This window comes from Epargyreus clarus, unplaced genomic scaffold (genome assembly GCF_041222505.1).
Source record: "Epargyreus clarus isolate Ecla_fem2 unplaced genomic scaffold, WU_Ecla_fem_2.2 ptg000024l, whole genome shotgun sequence".
NCBI classification, from domain to species: domain Eukaryota; kingdom Metazoa; phylum Arthropoda; class Insecta; order Lepidoptera; family Hesperiidae; genus Epargyreus; species Epargyreus clarus.
In genome coordinates this window covers 8,318,608-8,333,256 of record NW_027332231.1, presented here as the reverse complement: position 1 = coordinate 8,333,256, position 14,649 = coordinate 8,318,608, and the positions used below count along the sequence as shown (strand labels likewise).

At 33.1% G+C, this 14,649-nt stretch overlaps 2 protein-coding genes across 2 annotated transcripts; one reads left to right on the top strand and one right to left on the bottom strand.

Annotated features, from left to right (window-relative positions):
- Positions 1–1,688: 1,688 nt before the first annotated feature.
- LOC140752320 (uncharacterized) lies at positions 1,689–2,667 on the top strand (the record flags this gene model as incomplete). The annotated part of the gene is made up of 2 exons (XM_073086569.1): positions 1,689–1,863; positions 2,504–2,667. Coding segments are annotated over 2 exons (339 nt in total), but the record flags the coding sequence as incomplete, so codon positions are not given.
- A 9-nt stretch (positions 2,668–2,676) lies between these two features.
- On the bottom strand, positions 2,677–14,340 carry LOC140752317 (peroxisomal multifunctional enzyme type 2). Its single transcript, XM_073086566.1, has 15 exons — positions 14,088–14,340; positions 13,662–13,852; positions 12,238–12,383; positions 11,467–11,618; positions 10,832–11,003; positions 8,930–9,036; positions 8,522–8,651; positions 7,982–8,078; positions 6,893–7,053; positions 6,341–6,467; positions 4,841–5,024; positions 4,449–4,571; positions 4,074–4,231; positions 3,545–3,751; positions 2,677–3,120 (listed from the first exon to the last, which is right to left on the bottom strand). Exons 2-15 carry the CDS (start codon positions 13,849–13,851, stop codon positions 2,903–2,905), a joined length of 2,172 nt encoding a protein of 723 aa, XP_072942667.1. The 5' UTR covers position 13,852; positions 14,088–14,340; the 3' UTR covers positions 2,677–2,902.
- Positions 14,341–14,649: the final 309 nt, after the last annotated feature.

The following is a 14,649-nucleotide window of genomic DNA, read 5'->3' as shown; positions in this document are numbered from 1 at the left end:
AGTCCGACCAAATTACGTTATATAAGTATGTTTCCATTACAACCTTTAAACCGGATTACAGCATTCACACCAGTGCTGAAAACGGTGGTTATTATGCAGATACAGGAGTCGTGGTTTGGTGATGCCCTTAATCCTATCATCTATTGAATATAGTACAGCAGAAAATTACCTTTTTTACGAGGTACGACCGTACCATATGCCGTGGGAGCGGCTAGGGGTTATGTGGGATTCTTACCGCTCTAAAACCCCCCCGGTGGCCGTCCTCAGCGCTGCGTAGAGGACTCCGGGTACAGAAAATTACCCAAGTACTTTATATTTTTTTTTACAAAAAATAAGCTTTGAAACTGTAAATGATATATTTTAAATTTCAAAGCGATAAACTAAATAAATTCATTAAATACTTCCTCTATATTTAAATATTTACTAATGATTTAGTATCAATTTATTTACAATTACTTATTTTTGTACAATTTAAATACTTACCTATTTTATGATGTATGTATGTTAAGCGCTAGTTGTGGGCTTTTATTAAAACAATGATTGTAATCAAAGAGATAAAATATTATTAAGAGTACGTACGAATTTAAAGAACTTACACCAACAATCTCTTTAATAATAATTTGGAATAATCAATGCACAATAACTAAAGATTGTGTTAATTTTAAAGTATACAAAAATGGCGGGAAATCAGTACATTTTGAAACTTCTTTTTAATACCTGAATATAGTACGCATATTCATAACCGAAAAATATTATTGAAAACAGATTTTATGAAGTTATTTAAAAATCGGTAAAATATCTCAAGTAATAACAAAATATTTTTCTAAACTTAAAAAAATACAATAAAATTAATTTTCAACGTATCACTTTTCATAATACATAGTTGTATTTGCCAAGTTGTTGTTGCCTTATCATGTATAAATATGAATTTAAAAAGACAAGATAGATTTGGCGGGAACTCGGTTGTCACGTCAGTAGAGGTGTAAAAGTAACGAGAAAAAGCAAACCCGTATGTATTCGTTACTATAAAAATGAGTACTCGTTACTTTCGTATCGTTACGTTACTCGTTACTTTTTGATACCTCAGAGGTTCAGTATGATAACCCAACGAAACGAATCGTATCGTTCATTTGGTACGAGTGTATCAGTGTAGTGTAGAACTGGAAATGATGAACTATTGAGTAAATACCTAGAATATTATAATAGGTAGTATTAATGGAATCTCTAATTCATAATGAAATACCAACACTAAGTCAAAGTTATTTATTGTATTGACATTTAAACAAATAAATCTTTTATTTTGAACCTGAAATTAGACATTATTAAATAAAAACATATTTTAAACAACATAAATAGTTTGTTCTAATGAAATTAGTCATATTAAATAAAATAAAATTTCACATAATACTAATATAAATCGAGGAACGAAATCGTGCGAGTAACGAAATTCATTCAGTAGTAACGTTTCGTTACTCGGTACCAGAGAGCGCACCCGTTACTTAGTACCGAATACATACGGTTTGCTACAGGTCTACACGTCAGTCTGGCAGCAGTGACTTTGACAGCTACGCGACAGTATTTAGTACCTATACCTACCTATTATAATTACAAAAATGAAAAGTTTGTAGTGTTAAGTGTTTACTTTTACCAGTTTAACGTTTTTCCTTTAATTCTTTGTAAAAAGTTAACATATTAATATGAACCCAGTAAAATATTTTATTAAAGATTTATCAAACAAATCTACACCATTCGATGTATGGTTGCAGGGAACAGTTGCAGATATTTCAGGAAAAGACATAATTATTTCAGACACAACCGGCAAAGTTAAAGTTACTGGATGTAATTCTGGAGACGGGGTCATTGGTAAGTATTTACTTTTTGTAATCAAATAATAAAAATAGTTGTAGGTCTTAACATAATTAATTAGGTGCACTACATAAATTACGCGAGTACATTATTTCTTTTTGACTTAAAATTATTATGTAGTACCTATCGTTATGTAATAAATTATTATTATGCTACATCTGCACTTGGGTCAACAGTTGAAATCAAAGGCATACACTTATGAGTTTTATTAACTTATGTGTGTATTAGAATTAAATTATAATTTCTTATAACACTAAACGAAAACATTGTAAGGAAATCTTCACAACTACGGCATTTTCAAAAGATGGAGGTGGTTAAACATGGTCACCTGGATCCATCTCACCAATCACAGTTAGATAGTAATGAATAGACAACATAATAAGTACAGGGTTTCATCATTTGTGTTTATTATAAATTTAATTTATCGCAAAGTTCTTCTTATCTAGTGCTACAATTCAAGTTCGAGTAAGTTTTGGACAATGCGGTATATAATGAGTGCTCAACATTATATTACATTCAAATAAATGATTGAAACATCAATAGTAAAATTTATACCAATTTACGAGTTCCCTATTGCAAATGTGGCATAAACTTATTTGAAGACAATTTCTTTTTATAAAAATATAATTACCCCCAGGCAAGTACTACTGTGTGATAGGAGTCGCGGTAAAAACAAATGACATACCAGAAGTTGTATGCACCAAGATTATACAAGTTAATTCTCAACATCAACGTTCCTGGGAATCAGAAGTAAAAGAAGCTCAGCTGTTCCTACAGGGAAAAGTGGTACCAAAAATATAAACAATTCCATCTTTTGTATAAAATTTTATTATTCCATTACCATAATCAGCCAGAAACTTCATAAAAGTATAAGTTGATAACATAAAATAAATGATATGTAATTTACAAAACAATAATTGCAATGTTATTGAAAAAATGTCTTAATTCTCAATTTCTCCCTAAAAGATATTCCCAATTTAATTGAAGAATATACATAATGTTGACCCATGCACCAATACAATCTTAGAATTAAAGCTTATAATTTGGCACCAGTTTTGAGCAATGGCCCAAGTTTTTGTGCCAACATAATATTGCCGCTGATTTTAAGTTTTCCCTTCATGAAGGCGGCTTGAGGATTGAGTGTGCCTGCAGCAATATCAACCAAGTCATCATCTGAGACCGTCATTGTTGTGTCAGCTTTACCACTCTTGGGCTGTCCTTGATAAACGCCTGGAGTTCCTTTGAGTTCCAGAGCTGGGAAACGAAAACAAATTAATAAAAGAATGCTCTAGCAGGTATCAAGAGTAAGTCGTTCACATAATTAGTGAACCACAATGTTAAGCTATGCCATTATTAATAAACAATCTATTCTAAGTTTTGCCTTACCAAAGGTTGACATTTGACAATTACTTCATACTATAAATTGTCGAATTTCGATCTTTAGTGAGCATCATTTGAATAATAGTGGACTAGTGTGTACCCTCAATCAAATAGTAATTAGTAATAAAAAATGTTACAACTGAACAGTTGTGGATCACTGGTAATATTAATTGAGAAGTTAGTTTGAAATGATCTATTACATTTGATCTATTAAATCAGATGATCTATTAGATCAAATTTAAAATTTGCATGAAACTAACTTCTCTATTAATATGATTAATTGACAAAATATACTTACTCCACTGTTTAACAGTCTTTCCATCCTTTGTGATGTTGTATAGATAAATTGCTCCAACGCTCTTAGCCTTGTCAGCATTTGCTTTCACCTCACTCTCAATCTTGGCAAACAAGGAATCACTCTTCAAGCTACCAGAAGACTGAGATGATTGAGCAGAACTGGCAGATCCACTATCCTTAACAACATTCTTCAGGTCGACATATGCACCTTAAATACAAAAAAAGCACATACAATATAATATATTTTAATGCTGAATTTATTCAATCAAAAGTCTCAGGGAATAGCAAATGGATTAGAAAAATATTAAAATTTATTGAGGAACGATCAACAAACTGGAAAATCAACTCTTCTAACAAAGATAGTGAGTGTGAGTGAAAAGTGCTAAAAATACTATTTTTTAAATGCGCGCGCTACAGGGCGCGGTAGCTCATTATGAAACTAGTGATGATGTAAAATGATAATAACCAAAACAAATATTTTATGTCCCTACTTGATACATTATTCGTTTATGTGCAAATCATTTATTTACCTGCAATCACAACATTGCCAGTCTCCTTAACCTTGGTTTGGAAGTGCACACGGTTGCCCTCCTGCCACATCTCAGTGATCAAAGTCTGTCCGGGAAGGACTGGCTTCGCGAAGCGTGCCTTCAGTGCCTTAACATTCGAAGAATTGTTGCCAGCAAACCTGCAAGAAATGTGCATATTTCAAAGTTATTGAAATTACGATTTACAAGTAAGACCATTATATCAAAAAATATTTTTCGAATATCCTCTAAAGTTAAAATCATTCACGATAAAAATATGTTTATGAAAGTTTCTTGCGTGTTTATGACAAACTGCTCATATCATATTCACATTTAAAACCTCTTTACTTTGAAACCATGACACATTGCAATACTTACTTGGCAATCACATGTCTCACAGAGAATCCAAGAGAAGCCAACCCATGCAGGATTGGTTTCGGATGCCCGCTGGCGACTGCTACGTTATTGTCGATGTGCAGTGGGTTTAAATCGCCTGACAACCTAGGAATTGAAATTGAATGAGTATTCATTCAAGTATTTGTTATACAATAATAATAGCAAACTAGCAATCCACTAATTATTAAAATTACACAGAAACCTCAGTAAAGATAACTTATGTGTGCCGTGTTGTATGTGTTAATGTTATTTCTATTCTTATTCTGACAATATTTTATTTTTTGTATGTCGCCAAGTTTAACTATCAAAACTCCTATACTCCACAATTATTCACCCTATAACAAGCCAGCTTAAAAATATATATCCGAAAATACCTGTACAAAGCAGCCTGATCCTCCGAAGTCCTTTGTTCCACAACAGCATCAGGTTTCCTCTTGGGCGCCGGTTGAACACCTACAGCCACTTTACTATCGCGAGGACCACCGAAACCACCCTGACCCACCACGAAAATGTGTTGCTGAGTACGGATAATAAGCTCTTTGTTTTGGTATATTTCACCTGAAAATTAAGTTTTTAATTAGGAATATTCAAAGATTAAGAGATATCCAGCAAAAGGGCAGTGTAAGGATTGACGATGCTGATGATAAAATCATGAATGGAAATAACAACCTTATATATTAAATTTTAGCTACATAATAGAGGAACTAAAGGTGTAAATATAAAAAAATTGAAAAGTAATTTAAAGGAGAATGCCCATTCTTGGTACTGATTTTTCTCATGCGTCAAAATTAAAGTAAAATTAAAATTATTTTTTGATTTTTTTACATAATTTGTCGATCAGAATAGTTTCTTTGAACAGGGGATTCCATTTAAGATAAAATAAGTCGAAATGTTGATTGTTGTTCTTAAAAATTAAAATGGCGGAATTTTATACTCGGAATTCAATAAGATCTATTAGTGTTTTTACTTATGATTTTTCTCATGTATCAAAATGAAAGTAATATTAAAATTATTTTTTGATTTTTTACATTGTTTGTCGATCAGAATAGTTTCTTTGAACAAGGGGGTTCCATTTAAGATAAAATAAGACGAAATGTTGATTGTTGTTCTTAAAAATTAAAATGGCGGTATTTTATTCTCGGAATTCATTATTTTAGGTTTTTAGGATTATTTTCGGTTTTTTTACCTACTACCTTTAAAAGTAAATGGAATATGTTAATCGAACTACATTATAGGTACCTACTATCAGTTAAAACCGACCATCAATCTATCGTCAGATATTTTCGATTTTGAGGTTATGTAACATTTCGGTAAATAACTTCAGAACCCGGGTGCTGATCTAAAAATAATTATTGGTGGTAGTATTTGCTTAATTATACATCGTCCACAACAAGTTTCAATTTGATGCAACTCTGGACGGCGGTCCATACTTTCATGGGCATTGTCCATAGTAAAGGCCAAGTAAAAAATATGAAGATAAAGATATTATAAATATACTAGCTGACCTGCCAAACGTTGTGTTCGCAATGTTAAGGGTGACAACCCTTATCACTTAGGGGTATGAAAAATAGATAGTAACTGATTTTCAGACCTATGGAATATGCATATAAAATTTGGTGAAAACCGGTAAAGACGTTTCGGAGGAACATAACTAACATTGTGACACGAGAATTTTATATAAGATTTTATCTTAAGTCAGAAGATAGTAAGAATGAGCATTAATTTCTTTCTACATTCAACTTGCAGCAGAATGGTAATGAAATAGTTGATTTCTGCCATTATTTTCTATGCATTAATAGTAACTTAAATATAGTTGTAGTGTAGATATAAATATGCATATGTATTTTATTAAATTGCCATAAATATTTACTTACTGTTTACAATCGCAATGGCACTAGATCCCTTGTCCAATACTTCAGCTACGTAATTGCGAGTTGTAAATGAACCTTCGGTGCCAGGAAACTCGCCCAAAAATTCAATGAATTGCTCTCCATGCAGAATCTACAAACATATTACGAATATTACATTAAAATAAATAAAATTATAAATAGAAATAATTTATTTAATCTAAAAACAGGAGGCACGGCAGTGCCTCCGCCAAGTCGAGCCAAAAAAAGCGGCACGGCCGTAGCATTCTTTTCTCGAAGCAATTCGGCCCATTTTTATAAGTTTTTTAACTAAAATATAAAATGCCGGTAGCATACATGGGACTTTTAGCATTTGCTTTTGACATTCTGGCGATCGCATTGATGCACAACATTCGATTGCGCATTGCATTGCGTTTTTTGCGTTCAGTTGCTGCATCGAGCATCTAAACACAGCTGTGCTCAAACGTTTGTTGCATTTGATTGCTGTATTTTACGTCCCAAAAGCAACTAAGTCGTCGATAGCCGATGCTACAAGTAGCCAATATCTGAGATCCTTACATTGGTGAAGTCAGCGTGTTTGCCGGGCGGCATGGCATTAGCGACCACCGGTGACTCCATAGACATCCCGGGCAGAATGAAGTAAGTGGGCAGGGCATTGAAGTTCTCGTGCGCTTCGTACAAGAACCGTAAGTCGCCGGGATTGACGACGGAGGCACCAACTAAAAACATGTTTTGTTTTCATGAAATTGTAATAAGGAATCAGTATGTAGTTTATAGAATTCGTTATACACGCCAATAAGGAATCTTACCTGAAGTTACAATACATACTGAGATAACTTTGAGGATTTAGGTATTATATCACTATGCCTCAATAATAGAAGAGTAGGTGAAATGTTTGCTTAGCCTACATCTGAATTGTCTTCCATGCTCCTGTTGAAATTTGGATTTTAAAAATAAATACCTATTTGCAAAATTCACTTGGAATATTTAACTCCTCATAGTTATGATATTTATTGTACGCATTTATCTTAGTTATTGGAAATTGGAGCATCAGAAAATCTGTATTTTTCAACTTCGTTTTAGTATTGAGCAGGGAGAATGACAGGTCTACACTTATCTGTTATATCTGCAGTATTCGCGTTGCTATGCGCGAGTCTATCTATACGATGATATGATAAAGTATAATAGCTACGTAAGGGAGATTAGATCGACCCAAAAATTGCATCGTTTAATCTTATTAAAAGAGGGAGTTATAAATACAATAAATTAGTACATTAAACTTTTCTTAAGTTATAATATTTAGTTATTACATTACAGTTATTACACAAACAAATCAAAAGCAGTGTCGCACTCTATTCTACATACATCAAGACCTGAATAACAATAGAGGTCATAGGTTGGCAATTGTCAGTCTAGGTTGAGTAGTAAATGTTGAATATTTGTTATTCAACATTTTTGTACCTATAATATTAATTATTATTAAGTTATTCACATAAATTTAAGTGCGAGTTGTAGACAAAATATACTTTCAAAATTTTTACTTTAACATAAATAATATAATTAAGTATTTGAATACTTTGGAGAATGACTAAAAACCAAAAAGTTTTTTTGTAGATGGAAATAGACAATTATGTTTTAAAAACTCACCTCCAAGAGCATAGCAGATAAGGTCCTTTGAATTGTAGTTGTAAGTAGACCAGTAAGACGGATGAGTGCTGTCCAATTTGCTACGATGTTCAAAGTCCTGAAATAAACATAACATATAAACTTAAAGTTATTTATAACTTTAAATATTTCATTATATATTTCTAAATAGGTAATACTTATTTTGCGAATAAATCATGCTGTATGTTATGGTGAAGACAATAGATAATTTAATTGTGTTACATGTTGTCATATTTATAGAGGTAAATTAAAGCAATGTCTACAATGATTGATGTTAAAATAGGGAGTTTAAATTCAATACAAAGGTTCTTAGTTTCTTAGGTATTTTTTTTTACTTTTAACACTTAAAAGTACAAAAATGTTGTGTTGTTGACTTTTTACTATCAAAAGGAAAAAAAACATTATTTTCCCATGACAATATAGGAAACCCCAATCATAGAATGTTACGAGTGTTACTACATAACAACAACAGGAAAGTAGTACATCTTAATAATAAATGCATACATAATAATAATATTTTACCTGTATCCTTCCGACCAAGTCGACAGTGACCTCTGGCATCCTATCAAAACGTTTGGTCTTAGACATGTCTACAACTTGAGGCCATGCTTCTTTCACGGACTCAAGGGTTACTTCATCAGTGGGCTTCTTCCTGTGGGATTAAATAAATGGAATGATAATGGAATAGTTTCTTGCACTTTATCCAAAACCGATTTATGTTGTTGGTATATAACTTAAGATTAAAGAACCCTTTTTGGTTCAATGACCTCATCGATCGATATATCGAATATTATTATGTTATAACTGAAAAGATAAGGTAAGTTCGACACATTCTCTCGACTCTTTGGGGTCGATCAGAGGCCAATGGCCTCTTAGCATGAGTTGGGCAGCAAAAACATTTGCTATTTCATTTTCATAAAAATGTCTTACCTCAGAGGAGCGCCAAGAGACCTGACCAAGTGAGTCTTGGTCGCAAAACCCAAAGTAGAGTCTATAACAAGCGCGGAGTCTGTGAAGGATTCATGTGACATGTACGCCTGTATAAAAAAAATAGCATTATCATTTCTTTCTTGACTCTACTAATGTCCCAAAGCTGGACACATTAAAATGCTAAGAGGAAAGTACGAGAAATACCTAAGTTATTTGGTAGGGTTCGCACAGCTTGTGATGTTTTGACTTCATTTTCTATTACAATTCATTCGAATACTATAAATTATACGCTTTACCAATTCATTGTCTAATAGGTGGTAGGTCTATATGTAGTAAGAAACATATTTTGTTATCTTTTCTCAGGAGTCCCGCTATATTTAAAACGATAACTATTTTTAAGGGTCCTATTATTTTCTTCTATTAAATACCTATATAAGGATGATATTGTTTTAGAATAAAATAACTCATTACTTATGCCTATGTGACGTTAAATATAAGGAAATAATATGTAATTTATTACTGCTGCAAAGTGTATTGAGAAGATATTACCTATTTATGTTATTTTACGTTTAAGTTTATCAGACTCATCTAAAATTATTCATTATAGATAAATCGGATCATTGACAGTTAAAAAGGATTATAGTCATGATAAACTGTTGCTATAATATTATATCGATGCCGCAATCAATAAACTTAATATATATCTTCAATTCCTATACATGTAATATTTTTACAGTCAAATTGTTATATTATCTTACGTATTTTTGATAGAGGTAACGTGCGATACGATTAGATATGATATTATGTAAGTCTATATAGGTATGTGTTGATAGTGTTGATCTAAACACAAACATATTTATCAATAATATTTTTGGGGTTCCGCATAGGATGGAGCCCTATTAAAAAAGTACAACGCCGGTCAGTCTTCCCCTTTGAGACCATAATGTAAGCTTTAAAATGAATACATATTAAGTCTTATTATCGCGAATATCTTCACGAATAATAAATAAGAAACAAAAAATAAAAGTGGCAGTCTTATAGTAAAAACAGTTATATAAGTATACAATATTTAACCTTGGTGTGATTATAGATATATCTTTAACGTAAAACTCTAAAATATATGATATATCTCACTTAAGTATTACATAACAATTATATTGTGTAGCTATAGCTACGTATTATAACTAGCACTTAACCAGATTTTTAATTTAATTCCAATTATAGCTCTATAATTATATTTTGCTTGTCCGTTATCAAAGTATGTAAATGTTTGAGAGCCGATAAAGTTGTTTACGTTTATTTCACCGTCGAATACATTAAAATGCATAATATTTTTATGTTATTACTTTAAACACTTTTACAATTCAATACACGTAGTCAAAATTTCGTGTTTTAAATACGGCCACACGGATATGAGGCAATCCACAAGGGCAATAAATACACTTTTAAAAATGTTGCATAAAGTCTGTTTTCAATGAAAATTCCGTTTCTTAGATTAGTGAGATTAGATTCTGTTGCTACCTATTAACAGCAACATTAAATACTGTAGTGTTCTGGTTTAAAGGATATGGCAAGGAAAACTTATCAATGTTACCAAATTACTCCGCAGGTAAAGCAATAGAATCTGGAAGTGGAATAGATGCGGTTGATTGCAGTCCACTTACTCTTAGGCTGACTGCCCAAAGGCTACTATAACTGGTAGCTGTAGTGCTTATAAGTGATTAACATGATATTTAAAGGTTGCTCGATGACTACCTTATAGCTTATGCAAATGCATATATACATAGATAAATATACGCGTCGACAATTAACTGTTAAGACTTTTATGAAATCCAACATATTGCTTGTCAGTCGCTAGCAGAACTAAGTGGTAGTCTGCTGGTACTGTTTCATAATACTTACAACAACAGGTGCAATGAGTTCTGGCTTCATGGCTTGGAACATCTCTGGTGGCAAGATGTCTTCAGTAAGTCGGGACGCGGCGGTCGGCACGATGGTATTGATCAGGATGTTGTACTTCTCACCCTCGAGGGCCAGGGTGTTCATGAAGCCGACTAAAGCCATTTTCGCTGCACTGTGTAAGAAAATTAAGTTACATCGATATTTGTTGTAATTTTACATGGGTGGTAGATCCCTTGGTGGTTCGACTTGGGCGACACCACCGCAACACCTATTTCTGCCTTATAACAGCGTAAATCGCTGCTGAGTTCTAGTTTGAAGGGTGTGGTAAGGGAGATATAGGTATTTTTCCGAGGCGTTCCACCTTGGTCGCCAGGGGCAGCGGCGCATCTTTGGCCGACCTCAGGTAGGAGTACCTTATCCTATCTAGGGTGGATGACAGACATCCATGGGCTACAGTAGTCACTTAGCATCAGGTGGACTGCTTGCTCATCAGCTACCCATATATTAAAAAAAAAGGAAATGTTACTGTCATCTGTTTACCAACTCTTTAGTTTGAAGAAGAAAGGTTTATTTTCGTTAAATACACCACGCAGTTACGGCATGGCTTAATATTACAGTATGGTGATGATAAAAACCTGTAGTTAGCCTGGCCAAAGTTGCCAAAGAGACCAGAGTTGCTCGAAGTCATGATGACGCGACCGAACTTCTGTGCCTTGAAGGTCGCCCATGCCGCATGAGTGGTCTTGAAGGCTCCTTTTACGTGGACCGCTTGGATTAAATCCCAATCCTATTGAAAGTAAATTGTAATTGTTAGTGTTTAAAATAAATAATGTGTTTGCAATCTTACGCAAATGTAAGGTAAGTTGCCTTCAATCTATTACTATTCCACTACAAAGCATGTATTCCTCCACATTTGATAAATAGGATGTGCCCTGGGATTCATAGTGTGCATTCTCAAATTAAGAAACCAAATTTTATACCACTAGGCTATCACTAAGCTATGTACCTATCAGCAACATAAGTGGAAATGTAATTAATTTTACAGCTTTAGGTAAATGATTTAGCAAAATTATATTTTTAAGTATGTATTTAAATGTAACTTTATTTCAGTATATCATAGAAGTCACAGTTGAAATTTAAATAATGTACCTACTGCAAAGAGCACATGAAATTTTATATGTTAATGAATTCTTATTTATATGTACATAAAAATAAAATATCTGCTGTTTTACACAGTTATCGCTTTTTTACTCATCAACTAAGTACAACAAAGTTTTAACAACTATTTCTAAATTATGTCACCTATAACTTAGAAATACTTTTATAAAAAGGTGTACTTCTCGGTCTAAATAAATTGATATAATCCACTAAACAATAAAGATAAGGCCCCCAATAAAGATACTTACTTGTTCGCTCATTTTTTGGAAGCTCCTATCACGCAAAATTCCCGCATTGTTGATAAGGATATCAATTCGCCCATAATTATCAAGTGCTGTCTTAATAATCTTATCTCCTTCAACAACAGAATTGTAATCGGCGACAGCTTCACCTCCTACAAGAAACAGTGAAAACATTGCTTTGATTAAAGTACTTCTAGAACTCTCAATGATAATGACCTATGTAATCTTTACTTTGTATTTAGAGCAGGGCTTGGAATCTTGTATTCAAGGGAATGCAAGTGAGGGGCTACAGCTTTGCGGCCTCCACAAGAGTGGTCCCTTATAGGTATATATACAAGAGGTATATAAAAAATATGTCCAAATTTAGACAGTACAGTATTTTTTACTTATTTGTCTTTTTTTAACTTTTGTTAAATTACATTTATTATTGCAATATTTTTTTAAAAACTTGGCATAAATAAATTGTTACTTTCATTCAGAGTTAGAGAGGTTCTAAGTTAAGCATTCTGTAAGATTTTAATTTTGTAACTTTTATGCACCTTTGGCCAGAGGACAATAATTTTAATATAACGTGAACATCAATCACTTAGGCTGACATATAATATAGGATCTTTCCTTCCTTAAAATGTTTACATCTAATGAATATAACATAGGGCTAAGAAATGAATATGTAACATTTAAACATAGAAGTTTACATTAACATAATCTATTCAATTACTTAAAAATTTGTACATGGTTAAAAAAAAAAAATTGCCATCACCCAGGGTTGACTGGCAGAGAATGCCATTAAGCATTAAGTTTACCCTTTGTTACACTAGTTTAAGGTGTTACAAGAAAATTAAAATAAATAAATAAAATGGTTTAGGCCCCAAGATTACGATATGACCTGATTAATTTAAGTGATTTTATCAAAATATATCAAAATAAGATTCTATTCTCAATCTCTGTAGAAGTTTATGAGCTCACCATGTCTGTAGGGTTTGATAAATAGATTTAAATCCCAAGTGCCTTAAATGATCATTACAAATCTGATATTACTCTGCAGGCCATTGTCATTACCATTCTAGAATATTAGTGCAGATCATGATACTAGCATCGAAACTCTTTAACATATTAATTTACTTTAATGGACAGTTATAGTAATGTAGGAGTTATTAATTATAATTTAATATGTTTAATATACTCTTCTACTTAATTTATTTTTTGCAAAACAGAGCAATAAAACATGTTGCTATTTCTCTCAAGGTAACTTTAAAGGATTAACATAAAAATGCATAAATTGAATACTGAAGACAAACATTTTATAATTAACTACAACACAAATTAGCATGGCAGTTGGAGTTTGAACTTAGTTACAAGTGAAAAAGATTACTAACATAATGAACTTTGTAACAATAGCTTAATCATATGGTAGTGATATTGAATCTGACCTTTAGCCTTAATTTCCTGCACGACGGCGTCGGCGAAGTTCGACTTTCCCGAGCCATCACGGCTGCCTCCCAGGTCATTGACCACAACCTTGGCGCCTCGGGAACCAAGGAGCAGAGCGTACGCCTTGCCAAGACCGCCGCCCGCGCCCGTCACCACCGCCACACGACCGTCGAACCTCAGTTGATCCATCCTACACGCAGAGCAAACCACGAATGATCAAACCAACTCGTCTCTCGAGCGAAAACTTTCGATATCGTACATAAACTACGTATCTTAATCATTGACAATCTCCCTTATCGCCGGTACCGACGTCAAAGTCCAACAATAACAGAATTATCACCTCACTCCGTTTTATAATCCGGATTATGCATATAGGCATGAATTGCAAAATTTAATACATAAGTTAATATGTAACAAAAACTTACCTCAAATGTAAGATATTTCGGCAACCTACTTAACAAGACTCTGTAAGTATATGCGACGACGTCACAGCTATATATTATATTTCTTTTTTAAGGAATTGATGTATAGATTTTATGATCACTTCGTTGTTGTTTGTAGCACGCAACGTATTTGCTGTGCAACAACTAAACAAAGTAAACACTCAAAAGACAATAACACCGTACGCTAGTACTATTACAGAGAGAGATGAGAGAGAGTGACAAGACTGACAAGACAAACAAGTTGACATGCCATGTGTGACAACTGACAAATGACAACCTACTCGAATTTTACTGTTATGGTGCATCCACACCTTGCTCCTCGTACTACTCCTCGCGTTTCCGCGATTATTTCCATTGTAACCACACGCTGCCCTACTCAAGTCAATAGGGCTATCACTCTTGTAACACTTTGTAAGAAATACTATTTGTTCAAAAAAATTAGAAGATATTAAATAATCTATACAATACGAAATGAGGTTGTAATCGATTTGTCGTAAAAGACGGTTTCTTTGGTTATCGATTTGTATATCACTATCACTATCTA